Source organism: Adelges cooleyi, unplaced genomic scaffold, assembly GCF_023614345.1.
Source record: "Adelges cooleyi isolate 19-005CV unplaced genomic scaffold, UGA_ACOO_1.1 ACOO_flye_CR_arks_rails_tigmint_CR_PRNA_8, whole genome shotgun sequence".
Lineage (NCBI taxonomy): Eukaryota > Metazoa > Arthropoda > Insecta > Hemiptera > Adelgidae > Adelges > Adelges cooleyi.
Genome location: NW_026096513.1, coordinates 3853126 through 3880332, shown reverse-complemented (window position 1 = coordinate 3880332; position 27207 = coordinate 3853126). Strand labels below are relative to the sequence as shown.

At 33.5% G+C, this 27207-nt stretch overlaps 1 protein-coding gene across 2 annotated transcripts; it reads right to left on the bottom strand.

The window, feature by feature from the left end:
• LOC126845763 (uncharacterized) lies at positions 1-27207 on the bottom strand. 2 transcript variants are annotated; one of them, XM_050584648.1, is made up of 3 exons: positions 5855-6006; positions 4172-4440; positions 1-1828 (listed from the first exon to the last, which is right to left on the bottom strand). In XM_050584648.1, exons 2-3 carry the CDS (start codon positions 4430-4432, stop codon positions 1256-1258), a joined length of 834 nt encoding a protein of 277 aa, XP_050440605.1. In that variant the 5' UTR covers positions 4433-4440; positions 5855-6006; the 3' UTR covers positions 1-1255. The 2 variants fall into 2 exon arrangements, with proteins under 2 accessions (XP_050440605.1, XP_050440604.1); XM_050584647.1 differs by lacking the exon at positions 5855-6006 and adding an exon at positions 26928-27207 and having other exon boundaries at positions 2-1828.

The following is a 27207-nucleotide window of genomic DNA, read 5'->3' as shown; positions in this document are numbered from 1 at the left end:
AATTAGTCATGACATTTTATTTACATTGATATTTACTTAAACATTATCTTAGGAAAACGGTTATTGATTTAATCAAATTATTCTTTTGAAAATTAATACTACAATAATTTTAGGAAGCGATAATTATTTGTCTGTGATGCAAACAATTATTCTCCGAGTGTCGATTTAAAATCTAAACTAAAATGGTACAAGGTAATTAAATATTTTACAATAGTTACTGAAAAATGACTTGTCAAGTTTAACAATGTCAGTGCTGTATAGATTACACAAAATGAATAATTAATATGTGCGCATTGCGTAAGTTATCGTACGTCAACACTCAATGTTAGTTTTAGTGACGATAGTTATTTCTGATACTATACTAAAAATAATTATTGAAATAAAATGTACATTATCATTATCTCTGATATTTTACAACAGTTACAAATTGCTTCACAACAATTTTTTTCTTTGTACGTTTTATCTAAATTGAATAGCAAATATTAGATTTATTAAAATAGTTAATTTACATTCTTATACATAATATCACGATGTCTGTCTTGTATATCATATAAACACACGTGAAGGGCTTGAGATCACAAGGATGCAACTAGGTTAATTTGGAGAGACTAACCACACATTTTTGGTTATAATTAAACAACAATGGTGTACAAATGATTGTTAAAAAAGTTCGCATGAAAACTTGTTAGTTAGCAAGATAAATAAATTTGAATACTATAACAAAATCATAATAATATAGTGTCGCAAGACAAAAGATAAAATTAATGAAAACTTATTAAACGTGTCCTCCTTATAGTTCTTGTCCCTTCGTTAATCAATAAACACATATAAATTATTATTATTACATTTATCTTATCATATAATACATTTCATTGATGCTAGGTTTCAAATAATTTATATAGTGAAAATATAAAGCGGTTTCATAACAAAAATAATATTAATCGTATAGTAATAATAATAACAAAATACTGTGTATACTTAAAAAGGGTTATGGCTTAACAGCTAACTATTACTACATGGAATAAAAATCACGATGTAATAAAAATAAAAATAAATAAATAAGTTTAGAATATAATGATAATAACCATCATTTCTTTCTCCTGGTCGATATAATAATTATATCATCGTCATTCAGTATTCGTTCATAGTGTTCTCGTCGTGGACGAGTGTGCGACTATTACGGAGATCCCTATTTTGTTTAAATTATAATATAATAATTGTATGGAATATGAAAATGTTGACCAGCTTTTCGGTCTCAAACGTCAGCCATTGAGTCCACGGTCATGGCCGGCGTAGGCAGCAGGTTCTGCAGTGAGTAGTACCTGGCCCTGTCGGACGCCTCCACGTTGGTCACGTGCTCGAAGCAACACGGCTGGGAGATGTGCGACTTGTCCGGTAGACGACGGACCGGAGCTGGTCGGTGTTTTTGCTTCCGGTTGTGCTTTGACCGACTTCCGGGCCCCGACAGCCGGATGTTTTCGGGGTCCGAGGTGAGCCGTTCAATGTGGGCCCAAAGCTGTTGGGCAGCGTCGGCACAGTCAAAGCTCAACCCTATCAGCTGCGTGTGGTCGGTAGAAAGGCACATGGTGTGAAATCCCTGGCTGGATACCTTGTACGATGTCAAGTTGTCGATGGTGTCCTGCCACAAAGCAAAGCATGTGCCTCGTTCTACCAACAAAATCTGGATGCGAGGCTTGTCCCGTGACCGAGTCTCACCACTGTCGTACAACACCACGGGAATGCCGGTGAACTTCAAATCCCAAGTGCCCTCGGCCGACGACGAGTTGTTGTGCAAGTACAGGTTGGCCATAGATCCGCAAACGAAAACCTGGCAAAATGGTAAACACCTCGATTAGTAATAAGCCTGGTTATAGTACACACTAAGTGCGGTGCTTTGGTTTAAACGAAAGGTATCGCGGTGTACACAGTCAACAAATCGCCGTCTTCGTAGTATCTACCTATACGAAGAATACCTAAAAATCAATCCTAGATGATTAAACGCAATTGGCTAACGATCAAATGTACGACTTTCTAAGTTCAGTAAGCAACGAATATAATATATTCAGATCAAAAATTAGAACTTATGATTATTGTCAAAACGGAGGATTCGCTTACAGAATACACAGGATTAACCATTTCCACCAGTTTAACCACCTCTATACAATGGTAATGAAAATACTTGTTATTGTTCATTTTATTATAGACTTGAGAAATGTGTGATCGATAATCAAGTTTGGTATCAATGTAGCGACGGTAATTCACACTGCGAATGTTTTTTACCAATTATGCCAGTCTAAGGTTATAACTTATAATTAATAATACACACTCTGATGGTTACTTAGTTGACGTTTTACTTGGTTAAGTTAATGAAATGTTGCTTGATGTTTTCAAGCGTAACGTTGAGTGGATTGTAACGTAATACGATATAATAACGGAGTCAAAATATTGTTTTTAATTATTAATAATTATCGTAAAAAAAGTACAGATAGGAAGTACTTTATATTATGTTATTTTTTTATACCTGATCATTTCGAATTGCTACTTGATATGCTGGCTTAACAAGGTACGGATGTGAAGTATCATATTGTGTTATTGTGTTATCGAATAAAAAAGGAATTTGTGTAATTTATTGTAACTACTAATATTTTTACGATAAATACATATCAAGTTGACTTTAAGAGTGTTTGCGACACATAATATCGATCAATTACTTTTTGAAAAATGTTCACATGTAATAATGCTATGCGCTATCTGAACGTTTTAAAATACGGTATATAATAGAACGGAACATTTCATTTTCATATTATCGAACAGACTTATTATTTTTAGTTTTAAGCTGTAGGGTGCACGTTTTAGGGAACGGTTACACATTTTTTACATAGAAATTGATCGAAAAAGAAAAAAACAACGACGGTTAACGGTGCTACCGCATGACAATGGTAAATGCTAAATCGAATGTTTTTTATATGGTTTTTATGATCCAGCTAGCACGTTTAATGATAGAGTAAAAAATACATATTTAATAACATGGACACACATAGAGAAAGGCGTATGTATAAAAAATATAAAAAAATACACTGTTAAAAGACCGCCGTGCGACTATTATACTCATCATATCATTATAATCGTCCCTCAAGAACAAAATTACTATAAAACGTTATGTTTTGTAACGATGTACTATATCAGTATCATATATTGTTGCATATCATAGAAATCATGGTTACTTAATTTAAATAACCCGTACTTTGTAAATTACTAGTCACTCTCAGAAAAAAATTACTCAGTTTAGTTACTAATGCATGAAAAAATTAAGTGAAAAAAATGAGTTATTTGTAAGAATAAAGTTCCTTTTTAATTGCTTCATTAAGTTGCAGACTGCACTCTGCAGTATACTCATTTCACATTAATGTCCAGATTAGTAACCATGACATTGGTTGGATAAATCATAGATAAAATTGAGGAAATCACTGATCTAAAAAAATATAGATCTATCGATATTGAATACAACCCGAGCTAGCTTGACAGCTTATCGTAGTGTATAATTTATAATATATCTAACAATATTAGCAAGTTTCTTAAACAAAAACAACAGTTTCTAAAAAGTTCTTGTAGAATAATAAGAAATTGGAATGAAGCCATGGAGGTAACCGTGTTCCGGCTAGAATATACAAATTAACTAAAAAACATTTTTCAGACGAGTCTGCAACCACGAAAGAGCATTGTCATGTCTCGTTGAAGTACCGAATACATTTTAGAGCAGTGGTGGAATTATAGATAATGAAATAGTATATTAACAATCAGTAACAAGCTAGTATCTAAGGTGGCTAGTAAACATATCAAGTTTCTGGCTAGTATTTTAGTGTTTTCATAATATCTGTCCTAAAACAAATCAAAGGATTAAAACCTCTTAAATTATTGAATTTATTTTCCAGTTTTAGTTTGAACGTTGTGAATACAACATTTATGTCAAACAATTTTTGGTAACAGGTTTTTTTTTGGTAACACTTTTTTGTGACCAACAGTTTTGTCGGTTATGTGGCCGAGCTAAGACATGACAATGTCAAAAGCCAGTACGGTGGAGTTGGGGCATAGTAGGGACTGATGGATTTATATAAAAAAATAAAATTTCAAAGAGACACCGGTAAAGTTTAACTGTAATAAAATCGTTTACCTGAGTTTTTAAACCTTTGTAGCAAGATTCCACTTGAATTTGGTCTTTGTCGGAAAGTTCTGCGCTTTCGCCGCTTCCGGCACTACTACTACTGCTACTGCTACTGCTGCTGCTACTGTTGTTTAAATGTGAATCCACGGTCTCCAAGCAATTTCCACGGAAAGTCTGTTGTTGGTCCGGTTGTCTGTCGGGATTTATGAGAGTGCAACTCGCGTAACCCGATGATATCGAGCCGGGGGACACGGCTACACCTGGTGGCATTTTGTACCCTGGAAATCAACGACAACACCATTAAAGGAGAACAGTCTTAAAAAATAAAGTACGAGGAGCTCGCGGATGGTTATCGGTTTAAGCCACACCGTAGAAGAATAAGCGTGGTTGTCGCAAAGCCACCTATGGTACAGGTTACAGATATTATATTCTCTCCACTTCCACTACCTTGGTTATACGTGTATATTTGCTCAACACTTCAACATGCACGCGTGTTATTGTAAGTCGAGTAATTTATTCTTATCAGAAATATTATTATTATTATTTTTTTTTACAGTCTTTCTTGATGACGCGTTCTGAAATAATGCTCGTTTGTTGTTGTTTTAATGGTCGATAATGCGCCATATGCAGCCTAAATATATTTTGGGAATTATTACTTTAGCGATTACTTGGGTTGTTTGAATAAGAATTACGAAGATTTGGTGGGTTTTGTACCGTTAGGCATGATAAAAGTCTTAAATATTAAAAAAATAAGTGAAAAAGTAATGAGTTAATAATTTGATGGCGGTTTTTTTCCAATAGTTACTGATAGCTAGATTGAAAAGTACCTTTCCTATATTTTTATATTGAATATTTCAATTTGATTAAAATATAAAAGTAGCGAAAATTAGAAGTGGCAAAAATAATGTGTATAAGTAAGGTAAGCATAATTAAAATAATATTTTCAATTTAATATATTTGTTTAGGTTAGGTTAGGATTTTTAAATAGTATTATCTTTCTCCATTAAAATCACCAATGTCGTGCTAACCATAATAAGTACTCTAGGGTAACTACTTTTTGGCGCTTCTCGAAAATTTAAATTGATCTTTTTCTGGCATTATCATAACATTAATACTCTCCTAAATCATTAACTAGATAGTATATTTTCCATTTACAATAACGGCTTTATGTGTATTATACAATTATATTATTTGCGAATTTATTTATAATTTCTGATTCCAATATTTAACTTATTAGTCGGTAATCTAGATTGGAGAAGACCTATTTACAAACATGTCTTGACTGTCAAATTTTTGAGAACCATTTGCGTAGCATTTGGATAATTTCATTATACTTTGGTGCAGTAATCGGTGGCATCGATATGCAAACTGCATCCGGATTTTGCATTGGAAATATTATACTGGCGGCCCCGCATTCAACTAGCGACCTCAGTAATTACTAATAATTATAAGTATTGCCGTATGCTTGCCGTTGGCGAACCGCATACTCGCTAACAGGTCGTAAGAATGTAGTTTGCCAGGTAAACAAAGCCTGTCAGTAGGAGGGTACAGTAATACAGCTGGAGCCGAGACTTAGCTGGCGACGATAACGGTTTGGTGAGTATATTAGCCGGCGGAATGGTATCGTTATGTATACTGTATACATATATATATATACATATATAATAATAATATGATTACTATCGTTTGTACTTGGTCTAATGGCGTTTTCATACGAGTAACGGTGGCTCCTCCGGTGAACACTTCGTGACTTTAAGTTACGTGTCGTGAACACAGGACGTCTCGGCGAGGCGATGACTTTTCAACCGCGCTATCAGATGATGATAATATTATAATAACCGCGGTACCCATGTAATAATATTAACGTGTGACACTTTGGGAAAAGTGTCGAGGTCGATGAGTCAAATGAGTTGTTGCTTATGAGTTCTCAAAATAGATACTAACGGATGCACTCCTAGATACCAATTTGATTGTATTTGTGCTACACACGCAGTCTAGTAATTTTTTTAAAATTGTAATTTGCTTAACGTCGCTTGTCTTTTTAGTATTTTTTTTTACCTTATAAATAATATATTTAAACCGATTTTTATTGTTAGGATACTGTCGCAGCTGTTCCAAAGTCAGACTTTTGTCTTCTGAACTATAATTTCATATACTATATTGTACCATGTAGTATGTGTACAAAAAATATCTTTAAATCTTATTTGTCACGCCATATTAATAGTACCTACACTTGTTTGCGCAGCTGCAATTGTTGAAACGCTTATTTTATACACCAATACACCAATACATCGACTTTAACGTTGATATTTTAGAATTTATACTCAATAAGTTTCCAAAACGAGCTAACCCCTAACCAGGTTACTATGCTACAATATCAGTACACAAGTAGCTCGGATTATGAGAGTGAGAAATGATTCAACGTGAAATTCTAAAGACATTGGCACATTCGGCAAGATGTGGTACGGATGTACAAATACATTCGAAACGCAGAAAACGTTATCTTTGTGTTTTTTTGTTGTATAGGTATTGTCATTATAAACTCATACTAGCTAACAAAATCTATGGTGTTTTCTGTAGTGACTATCACCCAAACAACTTGTAAACACAATCTACAATTCGTTTAGGCGATACTGCTGCGCTAGCGGTTGTGTTCGAAGCGTGTCCAATCACATTTCTAGTAAACAAAGCATACACACAAAGAAATAAAGAGAGCGATACAAAGCAAACGAATAATAATTTTTAGCCATACGCCATTTACATGTGGACCGTTTTTTGTTGTTTAAAAAACGGATCCAAAATCTTATAATATATAAGTTGTCCATAAATTGCGAGAGGTCACCGCCGAGTTATCTGCAATCGGTTTGGGCGATAAGACGAGCAAATTAAGTAATAGCAACGGCAGCTTTCTATTGTTCTCGGAAGTGCCATAAGAGTCGCCATGCTATAGCTTAATCGGCTAACCGCTTGTTTGGATTTGATCATGTTGGCTCTCAGTCGCCCATCGTCAGATAATCATGTTAACTAGAGCGTGGCTTTGGCTATGTATAATAATTGCTTGCGCGGCCATCATGGTCATGACCCATGGTAACATCGGAAATACATCCACCAACAATTACAATTAATACATCATCATCATCGCAATTATCGCTGCAGATAATGTAGTTGTCGACTTGGCTGCCGTTAACGGTTTAGCACACACAAATAAAAATGAACGCTGAGTGACCACAACGCATAAGCTTAAACGGGACCTTATTTTGGACGAGAGCGTTTTTAGAGTAACACCGTGTTCATTAATTTCCGCTCTCGTATTCTAATATGATATCTAATATATAAGGTAGTTGGCTTGCATGCTCTAAATTTAAATACATTTTCTTCTGCTTTCGATTAGGATTATAGTTTTAAAATATTTATTAAAAATTGCTATTAAACGTATTGCTCAAACGATTAAATGCTTAAGCAAAAATATTTACTAGAGTTGTGATTTAACTACAAATAATCGAAAATCCGATTAATTTCTATCACTAATATTTATTTAAGATTTATGATATCCAACATTTCCTAATATCTTCTTTCGTTGTTTGTACATTTTTAAATACCAAATATTTAACAAACACTTTGCGGTTATTGATCCATAATTTATTTACTAAGAATATTGATATCACCAACAACAACTTTAAATAATGAAATTAAGCTATTATTTATTGTTTATCAAGAATGATACGCATTTTCAAAATAATGCAAAGTAAACAAACAAAACATTTTTCTTGGGTTCGAATGTCATCACCGCTCTTAAACCTGTAAGGGCCTAGAGATCATTTACAAAATGATATATATTGTGTACATAATTTTAATATAAACGTTCGGGAAACTGCGCTACTATCAATACAACGTCACGTTTGCCTTAATTCCTACACAATGAATGTTATACATGGTCAACAATAGCCAGTTTTTTCATTATATTATTATTTTTTTCCTTTTTATGTCGCCTGCCCGAGTGACACACATGCTGATGCATATAAACTGTATAGGCTGTTTTCTCTGCTAGCAATTTTTCAATCACGTATCAGTTTTGCGCGCTTTTCTCTAACGATGCGTTCAGTCGGCTCCACGTTTAAGGTGAGATTTGTCAAACACGGCATATCGAAATGCAACAAATATGAAACAACTCTGGACAAAAAATTGCTACATGTTGCATGTGAGCGGCCATCATAATTGAACACAACTTAACAGGTGACCTGAATTTGAACTAGCAGGATGGCCCCAACTATACTGGTTGACCACTTTCAGCCACTTTACAACTTGACAGTCAGTTTAATCAAATTTAATATAGGAAACAACAATAAATTGAGCAGTATAATTGTAATTGTTTAGTGTATTAAAAGAACTGTGAAATAAACAATTGTAGGCACAAGTTCAGCTTCATTTTTTTATGTTTAATGTACTAGTAACATTGTATCATTGTTTATGTAATTGACAAATCAATGGTTGTATGCATCACAGACCTTTGGCTACAATTGTATTACTAGATTATAGATCCGAACAAATTATGGGGATGCTAAGTATCCTATAACCCCGGGATTTACAACAATGTGAATAATAAGATAACGTAGTCTTTATTAAAAATGTTTATAACAAAGGAGGTGTATATAGAGCCTGATTTAGAATTTTCGAGACCCCGGACAAAAGAAAAAAATGGGCCGATTATTATAAGTTGTAAATAAAATTAAAAGGATGAAATCTAGTATATGGGCCCTGGACAAATACCCATAATGTCCTTGCGTAAATAAGGCTTTACTCATGTATTATTGGAAAAACTTGCGGAGTTAGAATTGGACAGAAATAGAGATTGCTTAAAAAAGTAGACGAGTGTTGGGTATTAAAGTACCTACCTGCGAGTAATAGGCGTGTGTAGGAGGATTAGAGAATTTGTGGAATTTATAGAGCTAACACTTTTACAATAATATTATAGTTTCTTTGTAACTGGGTCGCGAAATGAATAGATTCGATGTAGTTAATTACTATCTGCAATTAGTATGCGTTCGAGGAAAATAATGTGCAACTACAATGGCGACATGATTTCGGTTCTGCTAATGTTTTAAACCAAAGCCTTAAAATACATCATAAATCAGTAATTTAATTAGGAATTTTGTATTTTGACGGTTACCCTAGTGAACTATAGTAGCTTTGCAGTGAGCTGTATCTCTAAAACTAGAGCCAATCTAACAAATTTATATAATTTTTAAAAGCAGTGCATCATGTAATATGTTTTACAATTTGTTTAATTTATATTGAAAAAAATACAACGTAAATAACTGTTGCCCTTAGTAATATTGTTTTACTCCGTGACGATATTAGTATTTTTTTTTTTTTTGTAGGATATCAGTATGTAAAAAATCGAACACGGTTAATATTCAAACCGTTTTCCTGTTTTCAAATATTTTTTTATCGGTCGAATTTCGTGCGAATGTTTCACATAATTAGTTTCGTTTTTTACGATTCAGTGAAAACGCAAGATTAAATTAATAAATTAGTATCTGGGTGACCGCAACAGTCGTTAAGTCTCTTCTACTTGAAGGCGAAAACAATTCATTTCTCACCGGTCGACTATCTGGCTGTCGGCCTCAATCACACGACCGTGGAAAAAAAATACACGTGGAAACATGGGATTTGACGTATGGTGGTGGGTAGAGGGTGCGAGCGCAGAGGAGTAAGAAAGTTAGAGGTAACCGACGAATATCCATTGCCATTGGTATCTTTTTAGTGCGTCTCCGCTAGCTATTATTAAGGCGCATTGTATAGGCAATTTTTCACTATTCAGAGATAGGAGCTCCTTAAATGACCTTATGACTTTCAACCGTCCGGTTGACGAAAAGAGTGTGATTTTTAAACTTATGGCCAGAAACTGACGGGAAACGTACCTCCTCGTTAGTAGTGGGTACAAAAAAAACGGTCAAACAGGTTTTCGCGCGTTGTTCGTTTACCAAGGCCAATGACATTTTTACAAAAACACTAAAGCGTTAATATTATTATAATTTGCTGTTTTGACCGTCGTTTGCCGCCATGCGCGATATATGACATTCCGGACATTCGAATAACAAAAACACCAAACTTTACTTGCAAACATTAGACTTAGCTAAAGGCAAGTACAGAAGAAAAGGACCTGTAACTTTGTCATATTATTAGTTTTATCAAAAAGTAAGGACAATTAATATCAAAACAAATAAAATTGTAATTATTGATATCGGTAACCACGGCAACGTATCGATCAGACAGACAGACAGATGTTAGGTGTCTGAACTAAAAGAAATTTAAAAACGTTTTTCAGCTTAAACTATATAAGTTCTGAAGGAGTGTAGTGCATTTATTAACATGCATATTGAGTTTTAGTTTCATCTTTATTTGTTGATCTCGTGGCTGACGTCTCAGTGTCAATCTAACCTAGTTAATATCCATTGATAATGCCTATCTGTTTATCATATTGTAACCAAAAAGTGCATAATTTATCGTCTAACACAACACAAGTATAATAAGATAATAATAAGATGATCATGACGATGATAATATGGACATTAGTAAGTAACAATTGAATCAGAACGATTCTTCTCGTTTGTACGCTTTCTGCCGATTTTCGTAATAATTTATTCCCACTTTGTTAACACACACATACATATATATATATATTTATATTATATGGAATGATATAAATTCAATTATCATATAATATCGCCGCTATGCGACGCCCAAGGGCAGAGGAAGACGTTGGTATAACGTGTTATTGAAATATATTATTATTCCTACAGTTTTAAAAATATTTAACCACTCGATCCGTGAGAAAACGCTGCACGATTTCATACGTTTACAAGCTTTTGTTTGTTACACTTGCATTAAATATATTAATATAGTTTTTTTTTTTATGTCGGAATGCGAGCCTCTTATTAGAATGTTGCCGGATATAATGCTAGGTATATACAATTTTATAGTATACACAATATTGTGGTAAACCGAGATACTTTAATTGGTATTAGTTAAATACGCAAACACACACACACACATATTGCACACCCAAGAAAACGGGAATTTATTCCATTACATTAGGTCAAACTGGATAAAAATAGGTAGTGGCCAGAAATGTGTTGAAACCTTCAAACGAATTGCACTAGTCTTAGGACGCTATATTACCAATAGCCATGTAATTTGTACTTCATTACAGTTCTCACTTAAATCATTGGAACTACAGTTAATTAATTTTACATTTTACCAATTTCGTCGAGCTAACGGAATGTACCGTGATAAACCCATTGTAAAACCGATAAACCTGGGCAAGCCGGTGACTTCTGGAAACGAGCAGCCCCGCCGTGATTAACTCGGTCGTTATTGATTTGATTGTATTATCTGTCATTATTTATTATTATATAAAGACAACACACCCGAATTTCAATAATATTGTACATGCATCTACATTTTGTCGGCGGCCACCATCAATCGAACGTCTAGTATAATATGATTTAAACAAAAAATACCTAAAGACACAAATCATTTCATGAATAATTGATGGCAGCGGTGCATGCGTACACCTAAAATACATCACAAGACGTATTAAAAAGAAAAGAAAGAAATTGATGAGTTCGGTGAACCTCCGAGGCAGACGGACGCTTCCCATCAAGAATGTATGTATACCACTCTTCCTCCGGGACAAGTACTCAATTTGAGGTCATCACCTTTACGTGTTATTATATATATTGGTTATTTTCTGGTTTTATATTTCTAAGTATATATTTTTGTATGGGTACACACACACACACACACATTGTCTCCTCGCAGCCACCCGAAAAAATCAAACCGGTCCCGCTAAGAAACAGATAAGTAAAAAGGGTGGGTTTAGGCGAGTCGAATTGAGTGGAATTTCATCGGGTACCGGGTACAACAGCTATTATCTCAGATGGGATGTTTTCGACAACAGTAGGCCGGGTAGGTATTAATGGCGGTTCAGGTTAATGTCGACGATGACATCATAACACCAAACTGACATAAAAATGATTTTCTGGGTACAGTAAAAAAACGTATACAATATAATATGTCCACAAACATATATTGATCATTTGTATTGACAGGAATGAATGTGATGATCATGTTCATTTAACCTTGCCTTGTTATTACCAGTTAATTTGGATTTTAAATAAAATAGTATAATTAACATAATAATGTGTGTGCTCGGTGAATCATTATGTTTAGTCATAATTCTCAAACTTAAAGAGGCGAGTCGCTGAAGTTATTCGCATTCGACGGTGTAATAACACACTCATTAATTATTATTGCGTGGCCATAAATACTGGGTGCTTTAGTTTAACTGCGCAGTGAATACAGGGAACATTTATAACTGTTATAATATAATTTGATTGTTGTGTAGATCTCGTTCGGCCAGTGTTGGTTAAAGCGTTTGAAGTTAATAACAATCGATTGCAGTTCAATGGAGGTAAACATAGGTAGTTAATGATTTCAATTAATCTCGCTTTAAATGATTACATATTATAATCGTTGTTTGGCCTGGAGGACGAATGTTTCGAATTTGCAAGCCTACAGACTACATTATATTATCTATAGGCATGGAATAATAATACAAATAATAAGCGTTGGCCGGCAGTGCTAGAGTATTAAATCACTTGCGCGCTTGAAACTCTTTTCGGTGACTGAATAAATACAACCGACGTAAATGAATGTAATAACAAAGACAATATAATCGACTGACAAAAATAAAAGCTTATTTTTCATTTTTTACATAATATGAAGTACATTTGAGCCAGTGAAAGCACACGAATGCTTTTTGCCGATTCGTAAAATAAACCTAGGTGCTACAAATAGGGTCTTTCGGATTTCACGAGCCAAATAATATACTATAGGTACTACAATATTGTACCATAGAATTCTAAAGACTCCATTCAGAGATCAACGCAACGGTTAATTTATTAAATTCAATGTGATTTCAATATCATATGACTCGCGTAATAACACGATAATGATTTTGTCGACAATACCAGATTTCGATCGGTTAACTGTAGTACTGGATTTATCAAAGTTGTATTGTATTTCGCCGCTATTATAATGATGTTTCCATACAGTCATAATCCGAGTCATAGCGGATTCTTCGGCAACACGTTCGGTTTCGATGGAATTCTCTAAACGTGCACCAAACACACAACGGCCGCGCGGAAAATATCGAGGCTGGTGGAAATGGTAGAGAAATAAAAAACACAACCGTTGAAATGTATCTGCGACCCGTTACTCACTCGTTATGTTTCCTTATGTGGAAGCCAAGAAAAAACACACACACACACACACTTGATAACAATAAATAGGCACAGCGAAACGGTATAGCACGTGAAAATAACGATATTACATTTTGGACAAGACCTACTTGGGTTATTTTATATTATTATATAACAATATTATACAGGTAGTAGTGTATGTTATTTTTCGATATATGCCGTACGTGTGCTACGGTTCTGTGCCGATCTGTTTCCGGTACTTGCTATTTTGCTTTGAATCTAACAGCTGTTAACGGGAAACGGTATCGCCTATAAGAGACCGACAATGCGACGCGGATGACTCACGGGACCACGTAGCTGTGTATTTCTCCGTTTCAGCCACCGAGATGAGTTCGTATGACCACTCTACATGTTAAGTTGTTTCGACTTTCACGTGACCGCAAAAATGCAAAAATTAAAATGCCTCGACTGATTAAGAGAAACTGAGCGGACATATCATCGCATAGGAATCGTAGACCATTGTTTTGCCAAACATGTCAAATGTATTATCATTATGCATAAGTGAAATTGACATGAATATGTCATTTATTATGGCTGAGGGTCTGTGGAAAATGTGCATCACGCTTCATGGCACAAACCTTACATCTAATGTGACCTTCCCGATAAAGGTCAGAAACAGCTGATCGCGGATGCCGATAAGAGACATCTGATAAGGGATTAGTGACGAATGGAGGGGATGAGAGGATATTCCAGAAAAAAACGTATAACAATAAAAACACATAATTACAAGCAGGGTTGGTAGAATGCATGTTTTTCAAATGTTGAACAAGGGAAACAAGAATGAGTGAGACTGCAATTTACTTGAATCACGGCAAAAGTTATCATTTCCCTTTTTAGCGATCAGTACTTGTAATCTTATAACAAGATTATAAAAATAGATTTGTCGGTGGAAAACAATGTTTTTTAATTGTCCATCTAAGATTTTTCGACACGGTATAATTTTGTCTGTTCAATCATTGTTCTGTGAACTTAGTTGTGTGAAAATGTTTGGGTTCATCTGTGTTTCTTTAATGGATTTTTTTCCATAGTTTTTTTTTATCTTATAATTATCTCTCTTTATAATTATTTATTTCTAGTTAAATATTAAGTACTTAAGAACGACTCTAGAAAAAATAGACTACATTTCACTCTGACTCCAAAACAAATGTAGTGTTGGTGTACACCACAAGCGTTTTGGTTTATGTTTTAAATGTTTACCATTAAGTATAGTATTATGTTTTTTTATTGCTTCTCAAACGTACGTTATTTAAGATTAAAAAAAATGGAAACCCCGACGAAATTTATTTATGCTAAACTTATAGTAGCATAAAATGAAACATGTTTTTTAAAATATTTATTTTAATACGAGTTTCGGTGTAATATAATTGGCAATGCTTACAAATTAATGCTAATAAATCACTAGGTAATTAATAAAAAATAAGAATTAATTATTTATAACCGCATGTTTTATAACGATATCATATTTGACCAAAGTTGTTAAGACAAATTAACTGTTAATAAAGAACAAATATTGTACTGGTGTAATAATAATAACACGCTTAATAAATATTGTAAATAATTAGTATTCACTTCTTTGTCTTCGCTCTGTTTACAACATATTATCATAGTTAACCCGTAATATCTTTACCTGGAAAATTAGTATTTCTATGTATGTGAACATTATTTTTTATTAATTCTTATTTCGCTTAAGAGATATCATTAACGAAATGTCATTATGTTCAAGGTGGAATAAACGATAAGGGCAATAACAAATACTTATTAGTTATTTTGTTCTGATATTATACAACGTTTGTTTTTAAAATAACATTATCGCTGTGTTCTTTATTTTGTCATGGCTATTAAATCGAGATTTTACTATCTGAATTGTCACACTGATTTCGAATCCTTGACATGCATTTAAATTTGACTGTTATGTTTTATCTATTACCGCCTTAAATTCTGTCTTCTAAACTGTTGCACCAGTTTGCTACTATACAATGCTGACGACTATTAGTAGTTATTCTTAATGATTTTTCTTTTGGTGTGCCAAGACGAAGGACATAATAATATTATTCCATCGGACGTTTGTCTAGTCTTAATCGATGACAACAAATTGATGTCATATATTTATCATGTTAAATGGTAATACGCGTACAAAAAGCGTCATCGTCGACTCACGGTTGAGCAATGTAACTTACTATCCGTTTGCACTATTCCCAGAATAATTTCAAGTTTCTACCGCGCGGAACCGCTATGTGGATTGGTCGTACGGTAAAACAGGAACGACTTCAATGTTGGAAACGAGAAGAAAAACAATTTATTTTCCATCTCCGAGAGTCTTCAGTCCGGCGAGTGTGACATAAGCACGTGTTTACACGCAATTACATTTTTACTCTATGAAACCCGTCATTTTTATTCGCAATGACATAATACTATATACACACGCTTTAAGCACAGTGACTTCAATAGCGAGTAACGCGGACAATAAATAAACAGCGGTAGTCGTACGATGATTATTATTTATAAAACAAACGCTGAGAACGCTTTTACAGGTAGTTCTCGTTGGCCATTTTGATAAAATTCACATGGCTTTACATACTTAATCCTCCTGCTGAATAATTTCTCACGTTTTCGGAGAATGTATTAAATATACAATAATAATAATACTTTACTTACACACACACAAACTCATAAGATTCCGGTTACGGCAAAACGATAACATAACATAACGCTAGTTCATTGTTGTGTGTGTATTACTGTGCACATTTTTTTTCCAACGTCTTCCTTTTCAACATCAGACATCTCCACACCCGGCGACGCTATAGTTGCAGTGGGAACGCAAAATTTCACTACCTCAGCTAGTTTTCCGGTTTATCCGGAAGAAGGGCGACGTCACCTTTTGTTTTGTAGATTGGTTCCTTGACAATCGGGTAATACTACCGGGTGGTGCTGGTAGAGGATGAGACGCCCACGTTTATCATTAATTAAACTTCAATTAGCCCGCATATGCTACTATAATGTATACGCCACTGTTGTTTCAGTAAGTACGTCACTCCCTGTAGGAAACATAAACACTGTCGTCTCTGGTCCAGCTCGGACCACTCGTTAAGGATCCCCTGCGAGTTATATACCCAAAAGACATAACATTATTATTATGGTTTAATCGTCTAGAGTGCATGTGAGCGGACCGGCAAAATAATGTACTAATAATGTTTTCCATTTCGATAGGCAACGACTTGTTGTTGCTGTCGTTGTACAGTTTATAGTTGTTGGAGAACATATTAAATCGAATAAACATTATATTTTTATGACCGGAGAGAAACAAACAAAACGAGACGTTAGCGATGTTGTCAATTTAGACAATAACGTGTCCTCGACTCAATAGATGCCATCAATACCTTTTAATTTCCGCAGTAGACGATCATTTTATGCATGGCAGATGCGAATCTAAGAAGGGGCAAAAGCCCCTGGTGACACCTTATAACACCTCTGGCACTATAACAGCCGTCATATGAGGAAAATATGATCATATATTACAATATTATAAATTGTATAAACCTTTACGGAAACAGTGTACCTATCTGATCTAGAATAGGTAACAACATTTATATGCTCAATGGTAAGATGGGCAAAGAATTCTCAACCGTATTTTGGAGACTCACGTCGAATGATCAATTAACTAAGAAAAGGAAATGTCGTTGTCCGAACTCCGAATCACAGCTCTTGTACCTTTCATCTATTAATATTATCGAATATCAGGTTAGGTATTGTGGAATACAGTGGTCATGAATTGCTATTTTTTTTTTCACTATCAATCGTAAAATATTCTCGTCTTACTGAATATTAGCATACTATATTACTAGTATATAGCACTGGTATATAGCACTGGTTGTATAGTATATTAGTTATAATATTCCCATAAACACATATTACCAAAACATATCATTCCTGCTTTGTTTAAATTAATTTGTTTATATTTAAGTTGTGAAAAGTCGTTGTGGCTGATTATAGTAAACACTAAACTACATTATCAATAATGTGCATTTCCCCACAGTCATACTCACATGCTGTACCCAACTCGTACTATGTAAAAACGATAATATTGTTTTTAAAAAGTTGCACATTCCCTTTAAGATAATCGCGTGAATAGGTACGGGTTTGATAGCGTTTTCGATTGATGCAGAAATCATAAGCGACGTCACGTACGTTTAGTTTCGCCTTCGACGGTTTTGACGATACAATAGGTACAACAGATATAAATTATTGCATTAAGAAAACAAACTTCCTACACTCGCTCCGGTACGAATTGAAGCAGACGGACATCTGATCCGTTTGTCGGTTTTGTTGTTGTTTTCGAGCGAAGGCCACGAAAGTAAAAACACTGTACACGTCATGTATAGATAATACTATTTAAATATTATGCACACGGTGGCGTCGCATTAGATATCCTATAATAGCAGTTTATTTTCTTTATTATCAACGTTTCAGATTTGATGCGTGAAAGGAAAGTGATGGTAATTAAATAGTGTATAAAAAAAACGACTACGATCAAAGTTCACCGTATACGTAATTTGTGTACACCATGAAATGTCATTGCTTAGGTAAGTTTTTTTTTAATGTTTTTATTTGCACACGGTTTAGAAATCAGAGAACGTCGCTCGTTGGCAAATATAAATCGCCCCGAGGATGCGTCCATTAGGACCTGGAGACACAATGACTGTCGGAAGCGCACTTTAAATATAAAAAAAAAAAAATAACGCCGGCAAGGAAGCGGAATCGTACTATAGTTTATTTCCAATTTAAATCCTTCTAGGAACTCGACTTCGGTCCTTCATGCGTGGTTAGTTAAGGCTTGTTACTACGACGGTGCGCCTAAGTAGTTTGACCCCGGGGGTCACGTCTCGTCCCGGCACCGGTGACGTCAGAGTTACCCCTTCTCGTCCGTAAAAAACATATACCTCATGTAATGTATTTACGTTTATGTTCTCGATTCCCATAGTCGGCGGTCGTAAAAAAATTCTTTGGGCTGCGGGTGTTTTTTAATTTTTTTTTTTTTTTCGTTGCCTTCTATCTAAAGGTTAGATAGGCCGATATCTACACATATGGGCGACAGACTACACGGCGTTAGCGTGCCTTTTTCACACGACACCGAGGCCGCCGCGAACCACGGTCTGTCTCTTCTGTAACGATAATTTAATTAGAAATAGATGGCAACGATATGTTCGAATACGATTTATTACCGTGTGTTTAAGAAGCATTAGATTAGTACAGCCAATTTGAATCAATGCGTATTTTTGTTTTCAGTTTGCTTGTTTTGGGAGAGAATTACAAGAGTTTGTGCGGCAACACATACCGTGTGCCAAACGGTCGTTAACATTCACTGTAATATATTATAGTTACATACTGGCCAAATGCATCTGGATAGGATGTCGATTGTCGCACTACGAAAGGTCATATACTCTATGTGCCGGACAAACATAATTTTTTCTTTATCAAATTACGGCGACAAAGAAATAATAAAACGTTAAACGACCTCTTGCAGTGTTTTTACACACAACGATGGATCAGACCGCTGACCGTGTGCCTGTAATGTGATATTTGATCCAATATTGAGTCCTGTAAGATTTTATACAACTTTTTGTGCAGTGTTATGATTTATGAGCGAATCGAACCGCTTTTGGGAAACGCCACTCGTTGCTTATGGAAACGTTCATGCAATCCGTTCCGGTCCAGCGCAAATACCGCAGCAATGGGTTAAGACTTGGTCAGACGGTTTTTAACTGTACAACAATATACGTGTTGGTGTAAAATACATTTAATACTCGTCGGTGCTATTCAAAAGCACGTTCCACAACAATAATACCGCACAAATTCGATTAGCCGGATAAGTATTTACTTTTTTTCCCCCACATCAAGGTCGGACGCCGTCTAATGAAGTTAACGTTTGTGGTAACCACACCCGAATTATAATATATAACAGTTTTTCGTACCGCAAGCATAGATTCAGGCATACGATTACAATAATTTGTACCAAGTGTACACAAGTGTCCTAATCGGTAGTGCAATAATCGTGTGTATAATCGGACAGATCATTGCTATAAATCATATAGAGTTATTTAGGCGGTAAATATGCATACAAAATTCCGAGTGGTCCGAGTTCTGAGATAATATTATAATATATGCGCCGAATAACGCATATGTGTTTTTCTTACCAGGTACGTTTTTCTTAATGGCGTACAAGAGAACAGTAATAATATATTATGTTTTTCGATTATGCACATCGAGATTCAAGAGCTTAGATAAGCAATGCGTGTAGAGAAAACTGGTTTTGTCGTTAAGCGAGAAAGACAGGATTTATTTTACCCTATCCCTGGATGTAAAGGTAAAAATTAGTTATTAGGAATATCCGATTTATAATATCATAAGAACTCATTTGAAAATCATTGGCAATTATTAAGACACGGATTACCATATTTGTAGTTGTTGATCGTAAACCACAGTGATAGTTTACCTCAACTGTATAAAAAAATATTACAATTTATTTGTATTCAACCTTAATAATTATATTTCTTATTCTTCGCTTTTCAGCGAATCAGCTATTTATTAGGTGAGGTAATACAAATTAGCTTAAAAAACAATAACAACACAATTTTCAATGAAAAAAAGAATTATTTTAATTTCTTAATTTTATGATTCTATTAAGTAATAGCGTACGTTCCTTATACTAATATTGATAAAACTAATTTTGTTCATTACGATTGTTTAAAAAAAGTATTCATATAGACCAAAATACAGCGAAGTAGGGTAGAAAGGTTTTTTTGAGCGGTCGAGTCTACTAAAAAATGCTTACAAATTCTATAGATATATCAATAACAATATCATTCTTCGAAGCTAAAGTAAATGTTACTGTCAATTCACATTCAACTTGGACGACTGTGACGGTGGCCAACTACGGGCAGGGTACGTGGGACGCACAGCCTGTGGTCGAGAACTGGTGGTTAAAAAAAGTATTACCATGTCGTTCATGATTTGCGTTCTACCGTGTAGTAATATATTCACGGCGACTGTTGTGTGCCCCTTGAGCAAAGTATTATGAACGTTTTCCAATTAAAATTCGAATATTTTGTTGTAAAAAAAAATCCACTTAACAAACCGGTTTAACTGAAGATTTTTGCACACGACTCAGGCTGAACAAAAATAAATACGTTAAGAGTAAATAATATGTATTTTCAACAGCGATAACGGATTATAGGAAATGCCGCATCCGCTGCTGAGATATATGGGCTCTACGAAATTAAAATCGACCATGATAAAAATTCAGTCTTAAACTATTATGTTTTATACGGTCAAAAAGCGAATTCATAAAATGTTCTGTAATTTTTTTTTGCCCAATTTAAACGAGTCCCATAGGTATTTGCTGTGATAAATTGGCCACAAGGTGACAAAAGAATTCATTACTTGCAATCTGATTTTTATAGTTTACCATAATTCACTAAACACTTAAACATAGGCGTTCAACTTTTTAAAATGTATATTGTAACTAAAATAGAGAAGACAGTAAAAATAGTTATAAATATTATTGTTGGTGTTGAATAACAAATAATCTACTATTTAATACCTATTGATTTTAGGATATGAAATAAATAGTTCATTATTATATACATTTTAAAGTATATTTCGCTGTGATTCAAGAGACACTAAAACCCAGCATTTGTAGAGGATGTCGTCATAAGAAACGTAATGAACGTAACGTTATTGAAGTCCATTAAGTGGTGTTTGAGCCTACACATGGCACCACCTTCAAGGATTATAACTAGTGAGATAAAAAAGACTATCCGACATTTTATTGAAAATTAATTTATGTTGTATAAATGCACGTACTGATCAGAGGTTTATTTGAAAGATGTTGCTTTCTCGGTGGGCTTATCTTCGTCTCTTGGGACGGACGACGGACCCGCGAGTTCGCTTTCATTGTTTGTCTTATATAGAAATATTTTCCTTTTAACATTTCCCTCGTGTTCTTTAGCCGTCAACGCAAAATGTATTGTAAATTGTCATGCAAACGACTTTTACGCAAAACATCTTTATAAGAAAACTACTTAAACAATTTTTTTAGCTTCCATGCGAAAGCTGAGAAGGTATTAGTTTTATTCATTTATATATATTGTTTATTGAATATGTATGTATATTTTTAAATTAATGCCATTTTTGACGGCGAACTTGATTCATAGGCAGAGTATGCATTTTAAATGTATGCAATTATGGTAATCATTGGACGGGTAAACACAAATTCAGATTCACCAGGTTCGTGTATTGCGGTTAATGATAGCATTTTTTAATGTTATTATTATTTTACAAAACTGGAATTCCCGTTACCTCAAGAATATATTCTTGTTTTCATCCGAAATCGATTGACATTTAGCTTTAGTTTAAGTTGTCGACCCGTTGAACGTCGACCTGGATTGACGGTAAGACTTGAAAACAGTAGCATATAATATGTTGTTATGTTTTGAAAAAACGAACGTTATAATTAGAAAATTGCAAGTGTTCAATATCATAACGTCTATATCTTATTGTGGATTCAAAATGATCTCTAAAGGGCTCCTAATCACAATACGTTTGCATGCGAGTCGCATCTGTGATGACTATAAAGGTACTATCGGTTAGGTTAAGTGTTTCATAACTTACAGTAACACACCGACCGATTAAACTATTAACCATCGTTAATAGAATAGTTTAGTACCAATTTAAATTTAGTGCTACGCTATGCTAGCAAGCTGGATTATATATTTTTATTGTTTTTCTAAACACGACTACTCGAATTTCTCGTTACTTCTTTTAAAACTTTACAATAACGTCCCAATAAACTTGTTTATTCGGTATTAAAATTTTTGTCAATTAACGGGTTGCCGTGTGCGTGTAGGAAGCAAAACGAATCAACACTTTATAGCCGGTACATTTGCCGCTGTGCATGTTCATATAACACGATAATAATATTAATATTCTGTTCCAGAAGGTTACCCTGTTTGTTGTTCCATCATTCAAAGCGACAACGTGCGATGACTCATCCACCGTGGCTCGGTCGATACCGACTTGTATTGTTTTTTTCACTATCAGTATTAATATTTGAAGTACAAATACCAATCTATTTTTCCTTTTATATCGCGAAAATTGCATCCTTGGACGGTTTTATACACTACCGGCACACGGCACTTGTATTAAACAGAAGGTCAAGCCTATAACCCCCCGGGCGTTAATTAATTGCAAAAACTATATTAAATTGTATAGGTTTTATACCTGCTTCAATTTACACCTTATATCAATATTTTTAATAATACTTCCCAGCCCTAAAAAATACATTTTCGCTAAACACGGACTAGTCGAGTAGCGCAACGTTAAATTTAATGTCAGTGGTGCTATTTGGAAATAATTATAAATGTCCAGAGTAGTCTAGAGACGCAGTTCAGTGCGTTCTGAAAGAATTACAACCCATAGAAAATTAATAACATACAAACTGACCTTTTAGAAAAGCACTACCAATTATATAAACTATTATATTAAATAACAACCACTATTACTTAATCGTATCATAATAAATGTGTTACAAACGTTTTATGTATTAGATTATTTTGTATAATCGTATTACGGATAATAAATAGAGCATTGGAAAGATAATCACTAATTTATTTTCAGTTAATAGTTGAGTATTTCTATTTTATTTGAATTTAGTATTTTTGTCAAATAGTCTGGGAATTGACGGCTTAGGGTTGACCCGTAGGTAATTGTGATTTGATTCAAAGTGTTTTTCAGGATGACCTGACAATTTTACTACCTAAATGTTAGTTGTTTGACGACACATGTAGATCATCGGTGTAAGCAGACGAACACACTGTCCTAAATCTGTTGGTGGTCATTCGTGTTATGTAAATATCTTGACATAGTATTTTTCGGGCTTTCAGCCTTGATCGACAGTTTATGAATAACACCGACTATTTGCATGGAAATGGTTTTACTTTTTCAATTTCCTTCTAGAAACGTGTTTAACGTGAATTCACTAGCAATATTCTTCCGGATTAAACTCTACTAATGTGTACTATACGAATAAAGTCATAAAAACTATATGGACTTTTTTTTGTAACGGTACTTAACACAATATTACATCAAATGACTGACAATAATAATAAAAATATATATGCGTTATATTCAAATAATATAATATATTAAAAGCTAAGTAAATCATTGAAAAGGTTACACACTTATAACAAACAAGATTTTTAAACGGTTAGGTTTGAATATTAATTCAATATAAGTTGGGACCAATACAGCTGAAATTTGCATCTTAGAAGATGGCAATAATAAATAATATGGATGTTGGTTTCTATCGACATGTAACATTAATAATAATGTACATTAATATTTTTGTTAAAGGAGATGTTTTTATTTTTTCTAAAAAGTATAGACGTTTTACTGTATTAAAAAGAAGTTAAAAATATTTTTTTTGTTTTCAGTAACAATAATATTATATTTATTTATTTGAAAAAAACGAGCTTTGTACGTCAAACCGGTTGGTTGTTTACCATAACATATAATAAGACGGCTTAGATGATTACTGGAATTCTCAATGAACAAAATTAGTTTAAGGCCGTGTACAAATACCATAAAAAAATATAGACTAGAGAGAAACTGGTAATTTGTGGTGCATTTCAGATGAAAACATTCCACGGTATATATAATAAAAATAACTATCCCAATGTTTTAGGCAATTTTCTTTGAATGAATAATACATTGATGTGAAATCTAAAATGTTTTACAATACTGTCGAGGTTGTTGATATTTGAAACATACCCGGTGTGCGTTTTTCTGTAATGGTAAATAATTCCCATGTTTTAAAAGTGTAAGTGACATAAATTATCATAGATTTCAATTAATCAGTTAAGTCTGATTTGATTAAAAATGAAAATTAATTTCTGTGCAAATTTACCAAAGAACGAAGTATTTTTTTTTTTGCATTTATCAATTTAATTGAATTAAATATAGTTACTATAAAAACATAATAATCGCATGGTTTGTCTATCTCATTTAATGCAGAGTATTAAATCCTTTATGTATTATACAAATTGTATTAGTTTGAAATAATTGATTTTTTATTATACGAGTATGGGTGTTTGTAAATAGCTTTTTATTAAATTAAATGTTATTTTAACTTTTTTGGAGTGGGCATTTATTTGGGAAGGGTGTTTTAAACCACCTAAAGTTGTATAGAAAGATTTATTTTTATTTTTAGTGGTCGTAATGGAGGATTTAAAGCCTCAGCATAACACTGGCGTTTTCCTTTAAATCGTTGACCAATTGTGTATGTTTGATCACGTTTAAATTATAATAATTTACATACATGACAAAATCCATACCGAATACGAAGGCCGGTGCTGGTGTATATATATATATATTTAATCATAGCATAGAACCTTTTCGTATACCTATCAGCGATTGTTGTTGTTGTTGTCATGAAAATCTCCCATTTACGATTTCGAAAACTTTAATGAACCGCTTTCATTCGAAATATTATCATATGGCGGTACGGCCAATTACGAATATCGATCGCTTTTCACCTCGTGCGTTTTTGTGTTAAGTATGCACGTGCAATGGGAGGTTTTAATTTTAATTTTAATATGGTCAATCGAATGAGAAAAGTAACGGCTCGTACTCGACTTTTACTTTTCAACAGAAATAAATCGCTCCTTTCGATTAAGCATGCGTCATTAATTATTTATATTGGTTTGATTATTATGCTCGCTCGTTTACTCACAACGTACAAACACAACAATATCAATCCGTTTGAATATAATAATGCCATTATAATACGGTTTTCCTCTGATACCACCACACCTGCCAGTCGTATTGAGTGTTTCGAAATGATTATTGATGGTCGACAAACATGGTTCCAACATCACAGCAAAGATAACGTCGAATAACACCCGAGAACTGCACTATTAACATTCTAAACTACCTACTACTCTATCACTGACTAATGACACACAAGTAATTCCATACTCGTTGTTATTAAGTACATCAGTAGCTGTGCGCGTTTTGTAGTTTATGATTAATGATTGACGATTATTAAATATAAAATATACCTAACATTTAGTCATAAATGGAATCCAAGCAAAGGGTACTTATATTATGTTCTTGTTTTTATTACCAATAATCATCGAATTTCATTACTTGATTGTCGCGGTTAATCAATAATAATCTTATTGTAGAAGTGATTTGACTAAAATACATTTGGCTACATTGCTTTTGATCTGATTAGTAATTTTATCGTCGTGCGTGAGTGTCCCGTGAGGATAACATATCATGCGGTGCGATTTCTCTTGAGCAATTAAATTTTTTTAAAATAGTATGTTTACTTTATTTTTATTAAGACATACTAAAATATAAACTAGTGGTAAGATATTAAATTAATGATATTTTTACGACTGAAATTTAACATTATCGCTTCATTTATCATGTTTTATTTGCAGATTAAGATTAATTATCAGAGAAAATAATATCTACTATGAAATAGACTACCTGCCCGATATCAAATTATGACTAATAACTCAGTTGGGTCTAACAAGGTCAATTTCACTATTTGCAACTTTTGGAAAATTATTTGTTTTATTTTCCTTGAGACTTCCTTGTTTACAGATCTTTTCGTAAATTAATTATTTTTTGCCCTAAGATTTCTATTTTTTATAATATAAAAGGCTTTATTTAAATTTAAAGATTATTAAAGGTCTTACTCATTTTTGACGAAAATAATTAAAACTCTTGAATGTATTAAGAATTTTTTTATTAAAAGTGAAATTTAATAATGGTACATCCTAAACTTGTTAAAACAAACAAAAGATAATTTAGTCGACAATTATAATTTGTATTACACATTTTAATAATTTTGCTGATAATAATTATCACAAGGTTTATCAGTCAAATTAATAAAATGTGTAATAGAAATTATAACTGTCGAGTAAATTAGTGTACACATTATCTATATCTGTTTTTTTTTAATAAATATTTTATATTACAATTATGGAACAAAGGGTTTACTTGAGATTACTTGACCTAGGTATAAAATAGTATACAAAAAAAAGTAGAACCTATAAAACTAAAAATTTATCCTTATTCTTTAAATATATTTTAAAACATGCATATTTTTTTTACACGATACAATTTTTTGACTCGTGTGACATTAACTACAATATATTATCGGGAGGGAGTAATTATTTGGAATTTTGAATTCTACTATACTATTTATTAATTGTAAGCCGTTATCTTGTCTCTCTCTTACTAATATTTATTCGTAGAAAACGAATTTATATATTACACAACTCGGGAATAATTTATTTTACTTTCAATCGGTATGCGTTGTGGAATTCGATTATTATCATTATATTTATTTTTATATTATGATATTATCTTACCTGGTGTTTATACTCGGATAGAGCCGGCTTCGGGTGCTGTTGTTTTATGTAGTCCTTAAGGAAAAAAATGCCGAATTTTTTTTTTGCCGAACACAATGTCACTGAAATGTTTTACTAATATTCACCGATCGAAATGCACTAAAAATGTGTGTAATATTGAAGACTGTATGAACGCAACATTAGTTTTAACTTCACAGAACGTACACACTTCGATATTCTATGCCCGTCGCTGTTGCTATGTGATGCACGTGCCGGTTTCAAATCTTAACTGCTCGCCGCC